Source organism: Halichoerus grypus, chromosome 3, assembly GCF_964656455.1.
Source record: "Halichoerus grypus chromosome 3, mHalGry1.hap1.1, whole genome shotgun sequence".
NCBI classification, from domain to species: Eukaryota; Metazoa; Chordata; class Mammalia; order Carnivora; family Phocidae; genus Halichoerus; species Halichoerus grypus.
The window spans coordinates 200,664,529-200,686,922 of NC_135714.1; the positions used below are offsets into that span (position 1 = coordinate 200,664,529).

The window sequence follows — 22,394 nt, forward strand, 5'->3', positions numbered from 1 at the left end:
ATCTGTGGCCCCCATGTCAAACTTAAAGCATGCAACTTTGTCCTGAAGGTGGGGACACAATGCCTACAGCCCACTTCTTCCTCGGTCCTATCACCTCCCCCCGGGCGGGGTCAAAGCATGGACTTAGGCTCTTGCCGTGCCTCAGGATCAGCATTGAAAACCATCTCTATTGCTCTCTGCCTCTCCCTCCCTCTGTTCCTTTGCCCCTCCTCTCTCACACTTCCCTCCCACCTCTTCATCCTTCTTTCTCTTCGCTGGCTTCTCCTCACCCTACCAACGTACCTTCTCCCAACCAGGGGTCTAACTCTCCACATAAGGGAAGCTATCTTCGAGCCGCTTCTGCTGTCTGGACCTCCTAAGCCCCTGTGAGCAGAGCAGGTAAACCAGCGAGGCAGATCCAACCAATAGATGACTCTGCAACAAAAGAAGGAGAATTGTGGGGCTCCTGGGTGACGCAGTCGGTTGAGGGAGGGACTCTTGGTTTCTGCTCAGGCTGTGATCTCAGGGTCCTGAGATCGAGCCCTGCGTGGGGCTCATGCTCAGAGGGGAGTCCGCTTCTCTGTCCCTCTGCCCCGTGCCCCTGCACTTGCCCTCATGCACTCTCTCTCAAATAAATAAATAAATAAATTAATTAATTAATTAAATAAATAAAATCTTTTAAAAAAAAGAATGGAGCAGGGGGAAGATGATATGGAAAAAAGAAAAAAAAATGGGGAAATATATACAACAGTCCAGTTTAATTGAAGCAAGTGTGTGAAGGCAAGTAATGGAACATAAAAATGGAAGGTCTAATCCACATTGTAGATAATCTTTTATTCTCGGATGACTGTACTCCGTGGCGAGCCATTGAAGTTTTTGGGCGGGAGAGCAACAAGATTCCAGAGGTGTTTTTGGGGCAGCCATGTGCAATTGTGCAAGCTGAGCACGTGCAGCCAGGCTGCTATGGAAACGGATGCCTTTTCTCATTTTCCTAAAGGCACTGTACGGGCTGGCTGGAACTCTAGATGCTTTTGGAAGTTCAGTTCAGTGGCAGTATTCAGAATGGTGGGATAAAGATGGGAGTCAGGAAAACCATTCAGGGAGGGTATAGTCCAAATTGAATTCAAAAGGAAGTAAACCATACTTCATCCATCTTTGTGTATCTCTGGCATCTAGGAGGGTGAAAATTGCCCTCGTAGATCACCATAAGTGTTTAATAAATGAATACATAGTGGATGAATGTGAGGGCCAAGATTCCCGCTTTAAGGAAATACTCTTAGGGCTCAGTGATGGGGAAGGCCAGAGGCTTGGCACAATGTGAGAGCCCATGAATTTAGGAGCAGAGCACCCAGGCTCTAGAGCATCTCTACAACTCATGAGATTTTGAACATTGATTCATCAGACAATGAACATTATTCACGTGCTAGGTCTTGGGGACACACTAATGAACAAAATATACCAAGTCCTACTTTCCAAAATCTTACATTCTAGCAGCAATCAGTGGTCGGGGGGAAAAAAAAGGCAGAGTAAAGAGAACAAAAAACAGGACTAGAAGGACTCTTTCCTATAAGGTGGTCAAGGAAGGGCATGTCCGATAAAGTGGCATGCCGGGGAAGAACAGAAGACAGAGAGAAAGCCACGTGCATCTCTCAGAAAGACGCAGTGCGGGCAGAGTGAACGGAAGTACATCTAATGTGTTTGAGAAGCAAGGAGGCCACCGTGGCTGATGGAAGAGGTCCAAGGTAGAACCTGAGATCAGAGAGGAGCCTGGAGACCCTTGGAGGTCGTGACAAGGACTTTGAATTTTCCTCTGGGTAAGAGAGGAACCCACTGGTTTCTTTCTGACCTAAAAAGGATCTTTTTGGCACCTGTGGTTACAATGGACTGTTGGAAGGGCTCAAGTGGAAACACATAGACCAGTCAGCAGACTTTTGCAACAAGTCAGGTGAGGGTAACGGGTGGCCTGCACTAGGGTAGCGGCTGTGGAGGTTAGGGAGACAGTAGTCAAAGGCTGGACTGCATTTGAATGGTAGTGGCAGGAGACCCACTGAAGTTTGCCTGTGGGGTGTGAGAAATGGAAATGGAGGATTACATGGAGCCCTGGATGGGTGGATGTGCCAGGTGCGGATAGGGAGGAGATCTAAGAGGAGCACAGCATGTGTTCTGTTTTTTCCATGTGAGCTTGAATTGCCTATTTAAATACCCAAGTGGAGAAACTGAAGGGCCAGCTGGCAATTCAAGTCTGAAACTTACAGGCGAGAGCTAGTCTGGAGAAATAAAGTTGGGCTAATCAACATGGGATAATATTTCTATCAATGGGACTAGAAGAGATCCCCCTAAGAGTGAGTGCAGATAGATGCTAGGACTCCACTTGGGATGATGAAGATCCACTGAACGAGAAGTACCCAGGCAATAACTATGACCTCGCAAAGAAGCACACGAAAGAGTCAACACATATGAAGTTTCCTGGAAAATTATCGTGCTTAAATTTAAGACCATACTATTAGTGCCAGGTGACAGAGGGAATGGTATTGTTTAAAGCAAAAGAGAAGCAAAAAGAAATAACTGGTTTTGAGAGAAAGATGATGTGTTTGGTTTCAGAAATGTATCGAGAGGCCAGCAAAATATCTGGGTGTAAATTTTAAAATTGGCAGTAAACTTTGTGGGAGAGGCCAGGGAAGAGCTATAGATTGGAGGGCTATCCATATGGATGAGATCATTGTCCCTAAATTTTGACCATTCCCTATCTACTTATATCTCCTACAGAGATATAGACAAGAGGAAGACGATGAGCTAAAACCTCATAATCTCAAATAATTAAGTTGTTCTACCTCCTGTTTGGAAGAGGTAATCAAAAGCTCATGGGGCAGGTACATGGAAATAATTGTCTAAAATGGAATTTCGATTGTGTTGTCATGTTTCTCCGATGCGTTTGGTACTATGCTAAGTACTCCACGTTCACTATAACCCTGTGATGTACATAGACTTATCCTTCCCTTCATGGCTGAGAAAACTGATGTTCAAGAGGTTAAATCACTACCAAGTTCACACAACTAGTATCTGTGCTGGAATTTGAACTCAGATCCATCTGAAGACTTCCAGCGTGCTCTGTCCACAGTCCCAGGGACCAGTGACAGTTAATTGGGATGACTGAGTAGTCTCTTCCAAGAGCAGCACTGTTACCTGAAGAGGGTCTTAAAATCTCTTTCTCTCTTGATTTTGGATATTCGTGGATATCATAGGGGAATCCATTGTCTTCACTTTGTTGGAAATTTTGTCTTTTTTTTTTAGATCAACCCCAGCACTTTTTTCACTTACCTATTGTTTTTTTCTGTTGGGGGCCAGACACTATCTTCTTAGGAGACAATGAAGGGATCCTAGACCGTGAACAAGAGATCAATTAGAGTAAGTCACATACCCATGCAACTCGCCATTTATACCTGAAGTTCCCTAGGCACAGCTGGTGGTTTCAAATCTGGACTAGATTTTTGTAAGGAAACTTCCAGAAAGGCAACAGGAATGGAAAGAAAGGGCAGTCTCAAGCTTGGAAGGGACTGGTTTTAACAGCATGTTACTTCCCTCCTTGTCAAGCATGCCCTCATGGGTCTGTGTGGCTCTGTTAATGTGGTTAAACAGAAAAATACACAGTCAAGGTCAGTAAATGCCTGGTGATTTTTAATTATTTTGCAAACCTGTGCATAGGGATGGGCCAGATGTTGAGCCTGAAGCTTATCTGCATTTTGGGATCTTCTTTAAGCAAAATAACATGAAATTACAGAGTCTTAGAAAGTGTCTGTGCAATGGAGGGGTCCTGAACTTGAGTTTCATTGGCTTCATGGTAAATCCATCGCCATTAGGAAGAACATTGTTGATTTAATGCTTTATGGCAAAGGGAGCTATAAAATGCATTAATATTTGGTACTGATTCCTATATGAAGATGCCATTGCTTCCCACCTCTCTTTATAATTTCCTGTCTGAGATAAGTGTCCTGACTTTCCTCTTTTGGGACCGAGGAAAGTGGGTGTGACCCAAACTCAACCCTCTGCACCACTTTGAGGTTAGCTCTGGAAGGAGTCTACTGCCTACTTCTGTGCTTGGGACTAAGAAGGAGAGCCAGGAAAAGACTTTCTAAAAAATAAATTGGTTTCATCATAGCTCTGCGCAGAGCTGTAATTGCAATACTCTGATTTTATTGCAAGGCACATAGTGTAAGGAAAACTATGTTAGGATAAGCAATTTGTCAAAGAGGAACAATCAATAAGGAAAGGCAATTTTGAAAATAAATCAGATTTTCACAAGCTGTATTTGCTTTTGGAGGTGAAAGGTCATGTTACAAGGAGCTTAAAGCTCCTTAAAATGGCCGAATGGAACTAGCAAATGACAAGCGACTTTTTTTTTTAATGCTGATTAAAACTAAAAGATATGAGTCGGATTTACCTCAACAGTGGCTGGCTTGAAGTGCCATGGGGAGATGGTGATTTAGGTATGGTATAGACACTTACCAAACTGCGTATTAGCTAAGAAAGTGACTGTTTTTACTCTAGCAATGTGTTGTTTACAGAACGGGGCAGGCGCGTTCCCTGTAAATTATATACCAGATGTCTGGGGACTGGTGGTGTTTCTAAATATAGTCAAGTCAGCTCTTGTGCAGCCACAGCGAGACCTTCCTAGTAGGCATTCGATTAGCATGGGGAAAGTTACAGGTGTTTTGCAAAACAGTTGTCACTGTGAATAGCTTATCCTCAAGAGTTAAACTGGACATTTAAAAAAATCTGAGCTACCCCGTTAAAGTTTGACAAGATTGTAAATTTACTGAACTGCTATCTCTGAAGATATGTATAATTTTGCTTGGTTTTGAGAAAGCTTATAAATCTTTCTAATATAAAACATATCCATATTGAAAGGTAAGAGATTTTATATTGAACACATTTGAATAGAAATTTGCAGTTGCCGAACTTCAGATTTTGAAGGGAAGGAATAGGGCGGGGTGAAGACTCAGTTCAAAACAGGAGCTAGAATTTGATCTAGTATCCTTTGATTCTCACCTGTTACTGGATTAATTTCAGAGAATCTTCTACGGCCTTACAAGGAAGCCAGTGAGGTGGGGTTGCTTGGGAGTTAAGTGAGCAGAGTTCAAACAAACAAAAAGCCTTTTGCGTTGAGTCCAGGCATGTACTATTGGTCACTCCTTCAATAGATGGACATATCTTTATTTCCTGTAGCTTACTTGGGAAAGAAAAACACAGCAGCAGATGTTGATTGTTGGCTTAAATGCATTTATAAGTCACTCAGCTGCTTTATTTAGTTTAATTAAACTGATAGCAGTGAAAATCATTTTAGTCAATAGCTGCTGCTATTTATGGCTTGAGTTTCTCTAGTTTTGGAGAAAAAAGAGGGTTCCATAAGATTCATATTAAAATCTCTCCTATTTACCAGTTTGCTTAGCAAAGATACTAGGTTATTATCTATTGTGCATTTATAAAGCAGGCACTTCACCAGCTTATTTCCAGTCCCCCCCTCAGTCCTGTCTAATTGTTGTCGGTGCTTGTCCCATTTTTTGGGGAAAAGTTAGGTGACTTCCTGGAAGCCACTGTCCTAAACTGGGACGCAGATAGATCCTGGCCTGCCTGGCTCCTCAGTCTTTCCCCTCCTGAGCTGCTGAGCTCCAGCCCCATAAACTCTTCCCCTCAGTCTCCTGCCCCTCACCCCCTCCCCCCGCCCCGTTCTTGAAGGAATGACAGACAGCAGGGGTCCCATGCACGTGTGCTGAGCTGAGTTCATCCCAGGAAACAACAGGGCAGTGCACTCTCATACCCTTTGTCCCTGCCTGATGGGCCAAGGGATTCCTCAGCCAACATTGCCGATTTCCAGTGGTTTTGTCACAGACACCCCCACAAGGGGGTTTCCTGCAGATTACTGTGACATTTAACTCCTCTGTCTTGCCATTGGGGGTCATGTTAATAGAAATAACAGCAAATACACATTGCCTTCAGCCTTTTTTCTTCCCATCGTCATAGGCCTCAGGCTTGGTGATGAAGAAAATGTCAGTAGGTCAGAAAGCTGTGGGACAGTGGGACAAGGAGCTGCAGGACACTCTGAGAGGAAACGTGGTGGCTGGGGTATGGGGCACTACATTGAAATACTCACATTTCTTTATTTTGCTCCTTCTGTGGTCTGTTTTCTAAATGACCCTTTTCCTTTTCTTTTTTTCCTTTCTTTGTGAAGCAAGCAATGCTGAAATTGTTCAGAAGTCTAATATAATATTTTTGATGGGGAAACACATTTGTATGCAGAAGAGTTCCCATTGGCTGCAAATACTGTTAGCTTTGCTGCCCCTTAAAGGTCTTCATAAATATACCAGATAGAAATAAGCCCAAAATGGATCCAAAAGACCATTTCTCTAAGCTTTTCCCAATCCCAACATCTGGTCAATTGCCCTTTAGCTAGTGGCAATGAAAGAACAGGCAGCAATCATGATTTGGCATCAAGTGATTCAACATCTATCTTTTAGAGATAAATGAAGGTAATGAAATTTATCAAGTCGTTATACAAGAGGGAAAACATGATCATTACAAATACTACAAATGATTATTTAAATTCATATATTTAAGCATTGGTTAGTTTAACTTTATTAATTTACTACTGCTCTGCTGAGTAAGCTGAACTTATGTGATCTCTTTAGAAAGTTAATATTATAATTTTCTTATTTAAGTATTAACAATAAAATCGATACTATATTCGAAGTCCTCCAGAGTTTCACTTTGCAGTCAAGTTGTTTAATGATAAAACAAACAGATGTGTATGATTTTTAAAGCATCAAATTTCATCTTAGAAGCTGAAATTGAAACATGGTTGTTCCCCCAAATAACATTACTTAGGATGTTTTGCACTTTCTTTAGTAAGAAATCATGTTCCACTTTCTTAAGAATTATTGCTTTGTCACCAAATGTGATCTTATCAACAAATGTTTACTGGTGTGCATTATTTCAATTCTCTTTTTACTATATAATAGGAGTGCCACATACTGGAAGGCAAGAATACCCCAGAGCCAATAACAGTAGCTCTTCTTTCAGTGGAGAGCTCAAAGAATTGGATGTCTGGCTTGCTAATCCTTTCGAATAAGCAAGAAATCATGGAGGATGGACAGGAAAACTGCAGTGTCATAGCTAGGAGGGCCAACTCTAGTTAGATTATGTGACTCTCCTAAATGATTTCGCTCCTTTTGGCTCTCCTTCCTCAGCTTTAGAATAGAACGAACAACTGTATACTTGAGTGTGGGTGAGAAGGAAATGAGAGAATGCTCAGCGCGCCGGCGCGGTTGTCGTGCACGTAGTCATCGCCATTTGGCCCACCTACTGGTACAGTAAGGAGAAGAGAAGGTCTGGCCCCTGCCCTTAGGATTTGTAGCTTCCACAACATCCCATGATATCACTGGATATTAAAAAAATACATGGATGATTGGCAGTTGACTTCTTCCCTCTCCACCAGGTTCCCTTGGGCGTTTCATTAATCCTGTGATACGTGTGTGACCCACAGTTTATTCAGTGAGATCGCTTGGATCTCCCTTAAGGTGCTTTGGCAAAGTTCTTCTGTAAGACCACAGTGTAGAAGCCTAGGTCTACGTGTAGGCTTTTTCAAAGGTATGAAAACACAGGAGCAATGAAGTGGTTTCTAAAGTACGACTCCTTACCATGTTTCCACTAATTTTCCTGACCTATTTAAGAAGCTTTAGACATACTTTTCATAAAATTTATGTTTCTAACAGCTAAGTGACTTTATTGAAATTGCACTCGGACTGATTAGCAGGGTTTTTAAAAATTATCTTTATTTATTGCGTCTCAGGGATCCAAAACAGGAGGAAGAGGTAGAAGATAAGAAGACAGATACTAGCAAACATAATCCCATTACGTCGGGAAGATTTTCTCCCTAGTCAGCCTTACTTCAGTGTATCAGCCATTGATACCCTTTAAATTAATGTTTTTCTGATTTGCATAGTTTGCATGTTTAATCACATTAAAAACCTCCAACATGATCTCAAGTCCATTATATAGAATCAACTGTGCTGATCCTGTTTGAATTACAAGAAAATCACTGTGCACCCACCCAGTATCATATAAAACCTCCAGGGCAGACCACAGGGGGAGAGAAGGAAAGGGGGGGGTTCCACATGGGAGGGCACTGATTTTTCAAATGGGAGGGGTGCAAAAGGCATGTAAAGAGGGGGAACTTGGGGGGACATGGCAGGTCAGTGCCTTTTTCATCAGGGCATGGGGTTGAGGGGACAGTACCATCATCCACTGGCCACTGGTACATGGAGAATCAGTGAGCCCTGAGTGAGCCCTTAGCACTTTTCAAGACCGTTTCCAACGCTGACGACAGTCTGCTCCTCCCAACCTGTGACACCCCTTTTTAGGGCCCGCCCGGCTTGTTCCACAGTTCAGGACTTAGGGAACAGCTACTCAGTCTCCTTTGGCAACCTGCTGCAGCCCCCTTATACCCTAGGGCAAACTGTAAGGGCAGGGCAGTCTGGGGGTGCAGAGAGAAGAGGGGACAAGCAGGGCGGGCATGGAATGTAGAGAGTGGGTGTTCCAGCTGCTAGCCCTGCTAAAAGTGCCCTGAAAGAGTGAAACACATATTTTTGTGGCATATCAAGCGACTTTAATCCTTCCCTTCTTTGGAGGATAGTTCAAAAGGCCCAGGAGTTCTGGGATAGGTCAGTTCCAGAACATGCGTTATAACCCTCTGTGTTTGGAAACTGCCAGTCTGGATCCTTTAGACAAGAATCAGATTTCCTGGTAATGTGGTACAGGTATCTTGATCACCTTGTTGAACCCGGACTCTGAAGAGTGTTCACAGGAACTGATTGTATCTGTTAGGGTTAAAACAGATGACTCACAGATCTTCTCTTTCTTTTCCACCAGGTTCCTGGGCAGATCGGTCACCACTGCATGAAGCAGCAAGTCAAGGTCGTCTTCTCGCTCTGCGAACATTGTTATCACAGGTAAAATATTACTTATGGCTTGAAATATGCCCCTTTCCTGTGAGCACAGCACATTAATTTTCAAAAGTAATCAACTCAAAAATAAGAAAGCTGCCTAGTAAATGTCACCAGTTTTTTTGTTTTAACCCCTATATCAGTCAGGTCCCTAGTTCCCATTTATCTTTGAAATGTCTTTATAAATATTTTGGTATAATCTTATGTCTCAATAGTTCAAGCTTCTCATACGGTATACTTGTTCCCTGATAGACCTAGTTCAGCAAGAAGTTAATTGGATGTACATATTTTTCATTAAGCACTTCGAAATGCTTAACTCTATACAATGTGGGCAGCTAATTGCAAAGGAAGTTTTAGTCATAAAAGAGCCAAAAAGGGATCATCAGAGCAGATGTCTAAGCAATCTTTTTTACATTAATCGGTAACATGTGGTGGGGAATTGCCCACGGACGGGACAGAACAATCATTTCTCCACCCACCTCTTCCTCAGACTCATCAGAGAAAAGCAGAGATGCCTTACCTGAATGGAAAGGACTCTGGCTTGGCCTGTGCATTTTTTTAAATTTCCAATGTGATTCAAATCTACACCCAGATCTGGAAGTCATTGTCCTAGTCCTTCGCAGTATCAGGGAGAAAGGGATGTTCTCAGATGGCTGACGGGGAAGGAAAGGTGGTGCTGCCCTGGGACTCAAGGCACCTGGACTCCAGGCTGGTACTTAGAGTGAATCGCAACATAGCTGACCTTCATTTTCTTATCTAGAAAGGGAACACGTAGGAGCAGATGCTCCTTTAGGGCTCTCCAGTTCCATGATAACCATGCGGCCATTTTGTTTGCTCACCACTTGGGAAAAAAAAAAAAAAAAGTCAGTAATTTCTAAAGGTAACCCCTCGCTCCCCACCCCCTACTGAAAGAGTCATGCAGTTCTTTGAGAGGAGAGCAGTCCTAGGATATTTTTCGACATGTATCTCATATCCATTGCCACACCAGACAGGAAGAGTCTGAGGCTGCCAAAGCCCGAAGTGAAAGGGAATCTGGACCTTCGCAGATGGTCACCCGAGGGTGTGGCACTTAGGAATGAGCTCCCCGAGTCTGACTGCTGGCTAGACAATTCGAAATCTTTGAAAGGATAACTGAAGGGATCTAAAAAGTTGCCGCTTGTTAGTGACCAAGATTTGGCGTGGCCATTTTCTTGCCTTCATTTTAAGATTCCTCCTGTCCATCCAGGTATTACAAACCACGGTAATCCTTAATATGTTATGGGGATTCAGCCGCAGAAATCTTCCTATTATAGTGCTTAGTATGATTGTCAATAGATAGTGAGTTGTCAAAAATAGCAAGAAAGCAGAGTCTCATGTCCTAATGAGATTTCATTATTTTAGCCTGATATCATTAGTTTAACTGAAATAAGGATGTTTAAAGTGTTTATTTGGTTTTGAATGGATAATAAAATAAAGCGGGACGCTCTCCATATGCTCAACACTGTAACAATAATTGCTATACATGCGTCATGTCATTTAATCCCCATGATGACCCTAACATTTAAAGTTTAATGTACTCATCCAAATTAAAATAATTACTGCATTATGGAACAGGGCTTCAAACCCAAGTGTAAATGACTTCATAATCAGAGCTCTCAACCTAGTATAGACCTTTGTCACTCCTATCTAGTGACAAAAATTCACAAAGCAGCTTACTACAATTTAGAGTATTCCCCCCCCCCCGTCTGGACTGACCTGTAATGTTACAGCCCCAGTCAAAACAAGTGATCCATGGGGCGCCTGGGTGGCTCAGTCGTTACGCGTCTGCCTTTGGCTCAGGTCATGGTCCCAGCGTCCTGGGTTCGAGCTCCACATCGGGCTCCCTGCTCGGCGGGAAGCCTGCTTCTCCCTCTCCCACTCCCCCTGCTTGTGTTCCCTCTCTCACTGTGTCTCTCTCTATCAAATAAATAAAATCTTAAAAAAAAAAAAAACAAGTGATCCAGCCTATAAATAATCTTTAGTTCTACAAAACAAAAAACAAAACAACAATAACAATCAAACAATCCATAAAGACCAAAGAAAGTTAAGCAGAATTTAAAGAAAACATTCACAGTCTCTTCAACAAAATACTTAAGGCACTCTGGGGTTTAGAAATGGTGGTATTACAATAATGAGGAGTTTTGACAATTGATTGACTCTATGGCATCAGAATTGGCCTCTCGTGCTGAACTTAAACCTGATTTCCTGAGAGTCTTTGATCTTGTATATCACTTGTATATCACATTTGTAAAGATGATTTCATATAACTTTTTGCTCACCTTTCAAAATGACTCATGTCATTTTTAGGGTTATAATGTAAATGCAGTAACTATAGACCATATCACCCCCTTGCACGAAGCCTGCCTCGGAGACCATGTGGCGTGCGCCAGAACTCTACTGGAAGCTGGAGCTAATGTAGGTACCCATGAAACCATTAATAATTTCACACCTACTAAGAGAATGGAACAAAGTTCTCATTTTGCTTTTCTTTCCTTCTTAGTAGTTTTCAAAAATAGCAGAATAAAAGTCACATTGCTTCAGTCCTCTCAGTGCACTCTAAGAAGGATTTCCAATCATTGCAAAAATGGCTAGTATGCTGCATAATAATATAGAATATTCTCTGAGTTATATCCTGCTTTCGTGATTTTAAACAGCAATGGGTGGACCTCTTTATGCCTATAATGTTTGCCCGTCTTTTGGATGATTTTCTTTAGATGAATTCTCAGAGAATTTCTAAGTTCACTAATTCACATTGCCACCAGCAAGATGACCTACCTGATCACAACTTTTGTCAACATTGCATTTGTGGACTTGTTTTCCTAAGTGAAAGGCACCTAACCATTGAATCAGTTTTTGTGTATTTGATTCTGGAGTATATATTTATTTTCATGACATTTACTAGCTGCATGCCCACTCTTGCAAATTACCTACCACATCATATTTCTGTTTCTCTCTTGGCTTTTAAAAGATTTGCTTATTGATGTGTAGGAGCTAAATATACTTGGTCATATTTACTGCACACATTTTCCCAATGATTTCTGTTGGATCGTATAACTGTTTTAAATGCCTCGCACTTAATCACGCGGGACTGTGAATCTCAGTCTCAAACTTTGGTTTGGTTTAGGTAAATGCAATCACAATAGATGGAGTGACTCCATTATTCAATGCATGCTCACAAGGCAGCACTAGCTGTACGGAACTTCTTTTGGAATATGGTGCCAAACCCCAGCTGGAGTCGTGTCTTCCTTCTCCCACCCACGAGGCCGCCAGTAAAGGTAACGTAGTTATCGGAGTCAGTGACAAGTAGAGGAAGTTCCTTTAGCAACGTGCAGTGCTCCATTTTTCTTCCAGTGAGTCACTGCCGGGAACAGCATGTGGTGAGGTGCAAGGGGATGGGCACTGAAGAAGAGTAAACTCATTGCTACCTTGTGTTGGCAGGTCATCATGAATGCCTAGAAATACTGATATCCTGGGGCATAGACGTTGACCAAGACATTCCTCATTTGGGAACTCCTCTTTATGTGGCTTGTATGTCGCAGCAGTTCCACTGTATCCGGAAGCTTCTTTATGCTGGTAATTTTCCTTAAAACATCTCCCATTCTGCCCATACACACAAGCAATGATTCAGGTCCCTATTTATTTCTCTAAATAATCTGTATAAAGATATCTCATTGCTAAAAGTGTTCTTGGGGCACCTGGGTGGCTCAGTCAGTTAAGCGTCTGTCTCTTGATCTCTTGATCTCAGCTCAGGTTTTGATCTCAGGGTCTAGAGTTCAAGCCCTGCATTGGGCTCCACGCTGGGTGTAGAGGTTACTTAAAAAAAAAAATGTTCTTATTCTAAGCATTGCCCCGTGTAAGTATATAACCAATAATAAAAGAACTGCATTCTAGATAACTCTACTTCACCCCACAAGTCCAAAAGCCCTACTTACAAAGGTCATAAAATTTAAAACCACAAGGTTGAATATAATGTCACCAAATATATATCTATCCATGAATAAATCCATCAAAATAAATTTTAGGGATAGTAACTGCCTAGCTACCTTATCTTCTACCAATCGTAAGAACTCATGTGCTTTCCCAGACTTTGTCCTGTCCCATTTACCAAAATAGACCTATTGGTCTTTTCCTCTTACTTGAAACGTATCAGTTCCCCAAGGTTCAGCTTTAGCCTCCTGAGAAACTTGTCCTAATCTTTTGAGACCATAGTGGCCTCTCCCACTATAGGAATGGGAGCTTTTCTAAGGATGTGGATGAAGTCCTTTCCCCCATCATCTCCTTTCCCTACCACAGTGCCTCTCACGTAGTAGGGACCTAAAATATGTGTAAAATGAGTAAATGGATTTCTAGGCTCTTTACTGTTTATGGAATCATTTGGCCTCTGATATACACTGACAGTTTTAGTAACCTCTTCCTGTGTTACTCACATTATCTTAGCTAAATTATAAGCTTCTTGTAGGCAGTTTCTGCTCTGCTAGTTCACTCCTATTACATCTAGTAAGAGTCTTAAACGTGACCTCTGCTACTCATCATTGACACATTGTTATTTTCTGGCTGTGATCTCTCATGAATTTGTATAACCAGAAGAGTTTATTCTTTATTGCCTTTTTTTTTTTTTTTTTTACTTTGCTGTGAATGTTATTCTTTCCACCAAATATTTTATATTGGGTAAAAAAGATACTGAGAAAGTGCTGTTAGTAATTGTGGACTGATTGTTATTATCAGGCTCTGTTCTCCCATAAAATTGACATAACCAACAGAGTTTATGCTTTCTCTATGGAGATTTTGTTATGGACTATCATTCTTTCACTGAACATTTTATATTTGTTAAAAAATATGAAAACAATTACATCTATTGAGATTTGAAAGTAGCAGGAAGGCCTAAAGGGACTCTTAAAATGTACTGCTTCTTGTAAACATCATTAGTTTTACTGATAGTATCAGAAAACAGAGTTGAAAGGACTTATGCATTTTTACTGATAGATACTTCTTGGTGTCCTGACCACTTATGTACTGGAAAATGAGGTTATTATTCTTTCCAGTATTACACAGTATTTATTTGTTGCACATGCACTGAATGATCACCACGTGCCAGGGCTCACACTAAGAAAAAATAACTATGCAATAATAAATAATTTAACAGATAAGGTTTTTTTTTTAATGTAAGATTTTTTAAAAAATTTACTTGGCATGTAGAAATACAGTGTGCCTTTTTACTTAAAGAAACTCAATGCCTTTATATATTTATTGATTTACACTATATGAGTGAGAAGTGACAGGAAAATCTATATTCATTTTACCTAAATAGCTCACACATTTAGATTCGTGAATTATCCAGGAAACAAAAAGAGCTCTATTGCCTCAAAATAAATGAAAAGAAGAAGAGCATTAATAACAATCCTAAGAAATATTAATTATGATGAAAACAGATGTGAACGAACCTAATTGTTTATAATACTGTTTATAATACTAGTTAATAGGATTACTTTGGGGACTTAAAAAAGTTTAAAAATATTGTGTATTTTGGGATTTTTCAAGCATAGAGAAAAAAAATATTAGAGAACATAAGCATGTGTACTCTCTACCCAGATGTACCAAGTTTTAAGATTTAATATCTGTGTGTGTGTATATATATATATATTATGTATATTAAAGAGAAATAACTCATTACAGACAGAAGTGAGGTCCTCTTGGTGTTACACCTTTCTGCCTGCACTGAGGTAACTGACTGGTCTAACAGTTTCTGTTTGTATTTATCATCATTCCCTATTTACATGCAGGCGCTGATGTACAAAAAGGCAAATATTGGGACACTCCATTACACGCTGCCGCCCAACAGTCCAGCACGGAAATTGTAAACTTACTGCTAGAATTTGGAGCAGATATCAATGCCAAAAACACAGAGCTTCTGCGACCTGTAGATGTAGCTACTTCTAGCAGTTTGGTGGAAAGGTTATTGCTTCAACAAGAAGGTAAGGATACGTGCGCATTTAAAAACACAAAAATACATTTGCTTGAAATAGACAAAACTGAAAATCTTTTTGTTTGCATATAAACTGATAATGGCATAACATTTAAAATACTTTGTGTGAAAGCAGATAATTTTTTAACTTAGGTTCTATCTATAAAGAAGATACCACCATGATCTTAATTTTCTTTTTTTCACCTTACCTAAACTTCATATTCATTTGGTTAACTTAAATAGGTTCGGTTTGTTTTGACAATATATAATATATAATTCTGTTTAATGTCTGCTCATAAATAGTTGGAAACATGTCCCATTTTCTGAGGGCATGCAGCTTCTTTGATATGTTGTAGAAACGGAGTCAGGAAATATTTTCACACCTAAGACTTTTGTTATTCTAAAACAGAATCTCTCTCCCCTTTTTTTAAGTTTTATTTATTTAAGTAATCTCTATATCCAATGTGGATCTCGAACTCACAATCCCAAGATCAATGGTTGCATACTCTTCCAACAGAGCCAGCCAGACACCACCAAAGTAGAATTTCTTAAGCCTGGTTCAGACACTATAGTAAAATTCATTTTGGCTTAACTAGTCAACCTAATTTGAGAAAAAAAATATAACTTAAAATTTCCCCCTTTAGTGCCTAACACTTCCTGAGGCTTTTGAGTTCTATCTTCTTTGAAAAGCAGAATTTATTTCTGAGGTTTTAAATGCAACAACAGTATCATAAGCCTGAAGATGTTAATGTTTTAAAGAACCCACATACAGGGGCCCCTGGGTGGCTCAGTGGGTTAAGCGTCTGACTTTTGGCCTCGGCTCAGGTCAAGATCTCAGGGTTGTGATATCAGAGTCATGAGATCCAGCCCCGCATCAGGCTCCACACTCAGTGGGGAGTCTGCTTGAGATTCTCTCTCTCCCCTTCTCCCTCGGCCCCTCCCTCCCATGCGTGCTCTCGCTTTCTAATAAATAAATCAATCTTTTTTTAAAGAACCCATATGGAATATACCACAATAATAATAAAAGCTTGTAAATAACAGCAATATAAATGCTTTTGCAAATGCCCCTGGTATAGTGGTCATCCTGCCCTAGTTTGCTTGAAAGCACTGTAGCTTATTTATGGTTGATTTCATGCATCTTTTAGCATATAAAAACCCATTTCGATGTTAATTAACAAATACTTTCTTGTCTTTTGTAGCTACTCCAAGCACCCTTTGCCAACTTTGCCGACTCTGTATCCGAAACTACATAGGAAGACCCAGATTGCACCTCATCCCACAGCTCCAGCTGCCAACATTGTTGCAGAACTTCTTACAGTATCGATAAGGCAGTAAAAGAATTCTGAATGCTTTCAAACTCATTTCGATTTCATCTGCATAGTGTATATTTTATATTAAATTACGCTAACGATAGAGTGTAAGTGAATGGGGGGACCCAGGGAAGAGGTGAATTTAAATTTTAAGTGTACTAGTGAGTACTACTGTTTTCTGCATTTTTACTGTTTTTTGGACTATAGCATATTTAACATCCCTATATGTTATTAGTCATTACCATGTACCCTTTTGGATTCAGGGGGGGAAAGAAGGGAAATCTCCATTTCATGTCTTTTTAAAGTGAAAAAGAAAAATGTGAACTCCATTCTTCAAATAATGCATTAACTTTTAAGTGTTAGCCACTGTAATTGATTATCTCTCTGTAGTTTTCATATAATGCAAAATATGCATATGGTTTAGAAAATAACAACTAATATCCTTTTTGAAATAAAGATGGCTGTCATTCAGGAAACCCACTATATTGAATGTGCACCTGTTGTTATAATGATCAGTTCATGAAGAAAAGATAACTTGCCCCTTCCCTGCAAAGATCTCACTAGTCACTTCACCACCTTCAATGTCCCCATTCCAGAAAGTGGTGGGACTCTGGTTATAGCTCCCTCTGTCTCATCCTGAGATGGTTGGAACATTATACCCCTGCTAAGATTTTTTAAGACCTCCTCCTTCTCCAGGGTAGCCTCTGAGGGTCTCTCTTCAGTGCTTTTGTACATAGACTCCAGCCTTCTTCCGCCTCAGAAACTGTCGCTAGCTGGTGGGGCCTGGACCGAAGAAATTGAACTTCATACCCAATGGATAAAGAGGCCTCTGGGTCACGCTCCAGGATCAGGGCAGTCCAAGGCTGTGGAAAACGGAAGATGAAAATCTTAAATTATGGGGTTTTCAAAGAAAAGAAAGAGGGGGTGCCACTTAGCAAACTTAGAGACCTTATAAAATTTACCCCATACATAGACCTTACTAGTGCTGTTTCCAGTCCTTCTTACACAAAGCAAGGCTTCGGTGTAGACTGTATTAGGAAGGGAGTGTCGGGGTACAAAGTAGTGTCCTCTGCAAGGGTTCAGACTGTGTTTTTTGTCTTCTGCTTTAGCTGTACTTCAATGCAGTAGAAACCATAATGAAACAAATTTTGTGCCTCCTTTGTAATTTAGACAAGATTTGAGTCTGTTGTGGACTAAGAAATAAAATAATCTGGATACTCACAACTGTGTGAAGTAGAAAATATTTTGATGAGCTTTATAAATTTATCAAATTTTGATAAAATATTTTGACCACGATTTTAATAACCCAGGGGCCTATTTTCCTTTCTCCTTAGTTCTTGGCTGACTTTTGGAGACCCATGGGAAATCAAACTATTTTGAATGTAACCCCAAAGTCACTAAGATTACCTTTTTTAAAAATCATGTTTAAATTTTCAAAAATAGAAGTAAAGCTGTAGCGGGTTTGTTAAAAAAAAATGTCTTCTATGGGGCTAGAGAGTTTTATGAGTCTATTTTACTGAATATCCCAGCCTAACAAATCTGAAATGTCCTCATGAATAATGTGCATTTCTTTATTATAGAGTAAACTCATTACATATAATTAGGTATCAAACTGTTCTTCTAGTAAAACAGGTTTCTGCTAGTATTTTCCCTGAGCTAGAGGTAGTCTTAGAGTGTAAGGAAATATAATTCAACCCTTAGAGTGTAAGGTACCAATAAGAGAAGTAAATACCAAATATTAAAATTAAAATGGACACCTTAAATTTTTAGTATTCTGGTATCTTGTATCTTTGCTTGAGTATGATTGTCTTATCAAAGAAGTGTTCTAATTTAAATATATCATCTGTTTGTTAATATATTAAAGTGTGACTATTTTCCCTGGAATAAAACACCTTTTCTTTTTTCTCTCCTAATTAGTATTTGATTTTCTAATTGAAGGTAATGGAAAATAAGATTCAATTGCTCTAATTTTTTCTCCTCCAGTTTTCAAGATTTATATATTTATTTGACACAGAGAGAGAGACAGCAAGAGAGGGAACACAAACAGGGGGAGTGGGAGAGGGAGAAGCAGGCTTCCCGCCGGGCAGGGAGCCCGACGTGGGGCTCGATCCCAGGACCCTGGGATCATGACCTGAGCCGAAGGTAGATGCTTAACGACTGAGCCACCCAGGTGCCCTTCCTCCAGTTTTCAAATCATTGTATAATGGTCATTAGGTGTAGAGTTGTGCACATTGAAATAGATACCTTGAAGGTCTCCTAATCCAGATCTTATTATATGTGTGTGTGTGTGTATATTATATATAAGATATAAGATATATATATCTTATATATACATATATAAGATATAAGATATATATATATATTACACACACACACATTTATATACATACACACAGATACACACACAAAGATCCAAGGACAAAATTCCACAAAGGGAAAGACCAAGCCAAACCAAACTATTTGACTTGAGATTAAAGAAATGCAGTGAAATAATCATTGTAGCAAGGCTTTACTGAAACATTTATTTTGTAGGAGAAAGTATTTCATTTCAATTATTGTTTTAACCACAGAGTATATTTGATGTTTCCAAAGAAGTAAACAGAAACACAGTGTGAATTGATAGCCCCTTGGGAATAGAAGGTCCACAGGTACTCATTGTGTTCCTCGCTCTGTGATGGCCCAGAACCCAAATGACTGTGGTTATCTATCTATCTGACTTTACAAATTCTCTCTTCCTCGGATTATTCTCACTTTTTTACTCTAATTTTTCTACTTTTTCTTCTTCTTTTTTTTTAAGATTTTATTTATTTACTTGTCAGACAGAGAGAGAGCACAGCAGGGGGAGAGGGAGAAGCAGGCTCCCTGCTGAGCCCGGAGCACGATATGGGACTCGATCCCAGGACCCTGAGATCATGACCTGAGCCGAAATCAAGAGTCAGATGCTTACCTGACTGAGCCATCCAGGCGCCCTCTACTTTTTTATTCTTATTATCATTTACAATTAGTTTATTTTAAGGCCTGCCCTCTCTCTTAGAAACCTAAATGACCATCCTCAGATTTTTTCAGCACTGATGGCAGGAAATTCATTCAGAAACTTCAGGTGAGTTTTTACCTCTCCAACTGCTGTAGGACCTTCAACACATCACTTTAGCTCTGGAGGTCTCAGTTTTCTCACTTTTTAAATGATGGGTTTCTTCCCATTTTGAATAGTGTGTTCAAATTCAAGGAGTCTTTTAATAAGTAAATTTCAAAATTCAAATGCATTTTTCAAAACATGTTTGGTGTATAAGAGGCTTACGTTGTAGGTACAGATTTTATAAGTCACATATTCAAGTGGATAAAAGCCAACTTTATTATCCTAGTAGAACTTCATTTTTATCTCAAGCTTCCCTTTCACCCAGTGAAATCTGACCACTTTGGGTTTACTCATTCAATTCAATGATTTCTCAGTCTCTTAGATGCATTTTTCAGATGAATTCAGTTAATACGAGCCTCTTACTTCCCACTCCATTTCTTTCTGGGGTGGCATCTGACTTCCCAAAGATTCGGTGAAATCCGCTATTCGGTGGGAGTGCGCATTGGCCACTGTCTGTCCTCTGGAAGACTCATGTGCATCAAGAGAGGGAGTGGTAGACAGTGATCAGGGGACAGATCACGAAAGGCCTTCATAAGGAAGCTCACAATAGGAAAGTCGAAAAACGGACTTGACTCTCCTCGAGCTCATCTTGCCTCCTTGCCTTTGCAAATGTTGTTCCCTCTGCCTGGAACACTCCCTACTCCATTCCGCTACCTTGTATTGCCCTATTCCCACCATCCATTAGCTAAAAAATGACTCTTCACGTTCAGCTGCAGGTCTCCCTGTCTGAGGACGGTGTGTTTCTCGTTCAACAAAACATTTATATCAAAGCAAGCTCTCTGAAGTTTCTCCTGACAGGTGCTAAGTCAAAAACAACTCCTGACTTTGATGGCTATTTGGTTTGTGCGGAAGTTGGTGGATTTTACAGGGTGACTACGGATTACTGTAAACTTCATCAGGCAGTAACTCCAATTATAGCCGCTTTTCCATTTGAAGTATCTTTCCTGGCATAAATTGCCCCAGTCTCTAGCAACTGCTATGCTGTTACTGATCTGGAAAGTACTTCTCCCCTCTATAATAGTCTGTGAGAACCATCGAAAGTAGTTTGCTTTAATTTAGCAGGACCAATAGCGCACACTCATGGTCTTGCCTTACGTCAAAGCACTTCTCTTGCTCTCTCCCACAAGATCAGCGGAGGTTTTTGGGTGTCTTAACATCCCACAGAACATCACACTGGTCGGCTGTGTTGATGATATCTTGCTGACTGGATCTGATGAACAGGAAACAGCAAGTTCCTTCGATGCCTTAGTCACATGCAGGTCAGCTAGTGGTAGAGGGAAACATCCCTCCACCTATGAAGCAGGGTATCATTCAGCAACCGGTCAGGAAGACAGAAGGAACTACACAAATTAAACAAGAATTTAATATAAGGAAAGGGTTAAACATGCCGATGAACTGAAAAACTAAAATGGGACCATCATAATGTGGGAAGCAAAGGCAGAAGAAAAATTATTAAAGTTCCTTACTACCTAGAGTCCTTGAAAGAGGCAGAGTGACCTTCCTCTAGGAACTCAGCTGCCTCCATGTTGACACTTTGCTAAGGCAAAAGGCAATCCTAGCCTGACCCCACCGCTCCAGGAGCCTGTAAGTCTACTTTAACATATAAAAATTCCTTTGGAAACTTCCTTTATCTCTAAAGCCCCCAAGATGCATGTTGGCAGTCATTCCCCAAGCATATGGCCCACTGATAGACATCTGAAGGGTCTCATGACGCAGGTTTTATGAGACAGTAATAAATGACCTCTCCCCAACAATAGCTAGCCCTCTCAAGGTCCTGGAAATCTTGCTTCCAAAATTCCTTAGAGACTTCCACTATCCCTAACCCCCTCCCAACTTGAAAGTATATAATGGGCCACTCCTCATGACCCCAGTGCCGCTCTTTCTGCCCATGGGTCCTGTCCCCGTGCTTTAATAAAAGCACCTTTTTGCACCAAAGACTTTGGCTGTCAGCTTCAAACCCTAATGTCTTTCCTACATCAATCAAATCAACAGAAATAGATGACTCAGGAAGTAATTGTCACTGCTAGAACAGATTTGAGAAGTTAGGGTTATAAGAGCCAGAACTTGGAGGGAAATCTCTATAGAATGACTATTTTCTTTTTTAAAGATTTTACTTATTTATTTGGCAGAGACACAGCGAGAGAGGGAACACAAGCAGGGGGAGTGGGAGAGGGAGAAGCAGGCTTCCCGCAGAGCAGGGAGCCGGATGCAGGGCTTGATCCCAGGGTCCTGGGATCGTGACCTAAGCCAGAGGCAGACGCTTAACGACTGAGCCACCCAGGCGCCCCTATAGAATGACTCTTGAAGGGGGACCGTAACTACAGGGCTACTGCCAGCTCTCTGGAGCTCAGAAGGGCAGTCCCAGAGTAAAATCCCGGACTCTTTAAGGAGGGTCACTTCTCAGTGCTTGCTAAACATCTGAGGGAGTATGATGAAATCTGCTCCAGGAAAGCTAAAAAAAAAGTTGGAGACTGGAACCAGCTGTCACTGCCAGGTTAACTTTTGTTGCTGTGGTGACATCCCTGTGAAATGCAAGCAGAAGGGGAAACAGCAAATCCCTCTTCCCTTCCCCTTCCCGGCCTCTCTCTAGCTCCCCCTATTGTCACAATTTAATAAAGCTTTTAGCGAAGGAGAAACCACACTGTGGCGTTCCAACAAGCTAAATAAAGAAGGGTGTGTTTGAAACAGAGCTGTATCTGCTTAACAACTGGCACATTTATTACAGGAAAGTTCTGACTCTTAGCAAGACTGTGCTCAGTTAAGCCCTAATCTACCTCCTTGGCCGTTACTACCTAAATCTTGGGTTAGAACTCATGCTAAAGCCTAAATACTTTCTCTAATCCTAAGGATTTGGTATTTCCCCAAACTCATTAAAAAACTCTCAAATCACAGATTATATCCTCTGTGCTTTTGCTCAGAGTAGTCATTCTGTGTGGAACTGTTCCCGTCCCCCTCATCCCACAGATTTCCCGACTGTCTTAGAAACAATAATT

General features: G+C 40.7%; 1 protein-coding gene across 4 annotated transcripts in view; it reads left to right on the forward strand.

The window, feature by feature from the left end:
* Positions 1–18,178, forward strand: part of ASB5 (ankyrin repeat and SOCS box containing 5) — an 81,906-nt gene extending 63,728 nt beyond the window's left edge. For 3 of the 4 annotated variants that reach the window (XM_078069869.1, XM_036110552.2, XM_036110546.2), the window contains 6 exons: positions 8,902–8,981; positions 11,301–11,408; positions 12,118–12,268; positions 12,432–12,566; positions 14,774–14,965; positions 16,155–18,178. In XM_078069869.1, the coding sequence (XP_077925995.1) occupies positions 8,902–8,981; positions 11,301–11,408; positions 12,118–12,268; positions 12,432–12,566; positions 14,774–14,965; positions 16,155–16,282 (794 nt within the window). In that variant the 3' untranslated portion in view covers positions 16,283–18,178. Of the gene's footprint in view, positions 1–4,390; positions 4,464–8,901; positions 8,982–11,300; positions 11,409–12,117; positions 12,269–12,431; positions 12,567–14,773; positions 14,966–16,154 lie in introns of those variants that run through there. The other variant, XM_078069870.1, reaches the window with a different exon arrangement.
* Positions 18,179–22,394: the final 4,216 nt, after the last annotated feature.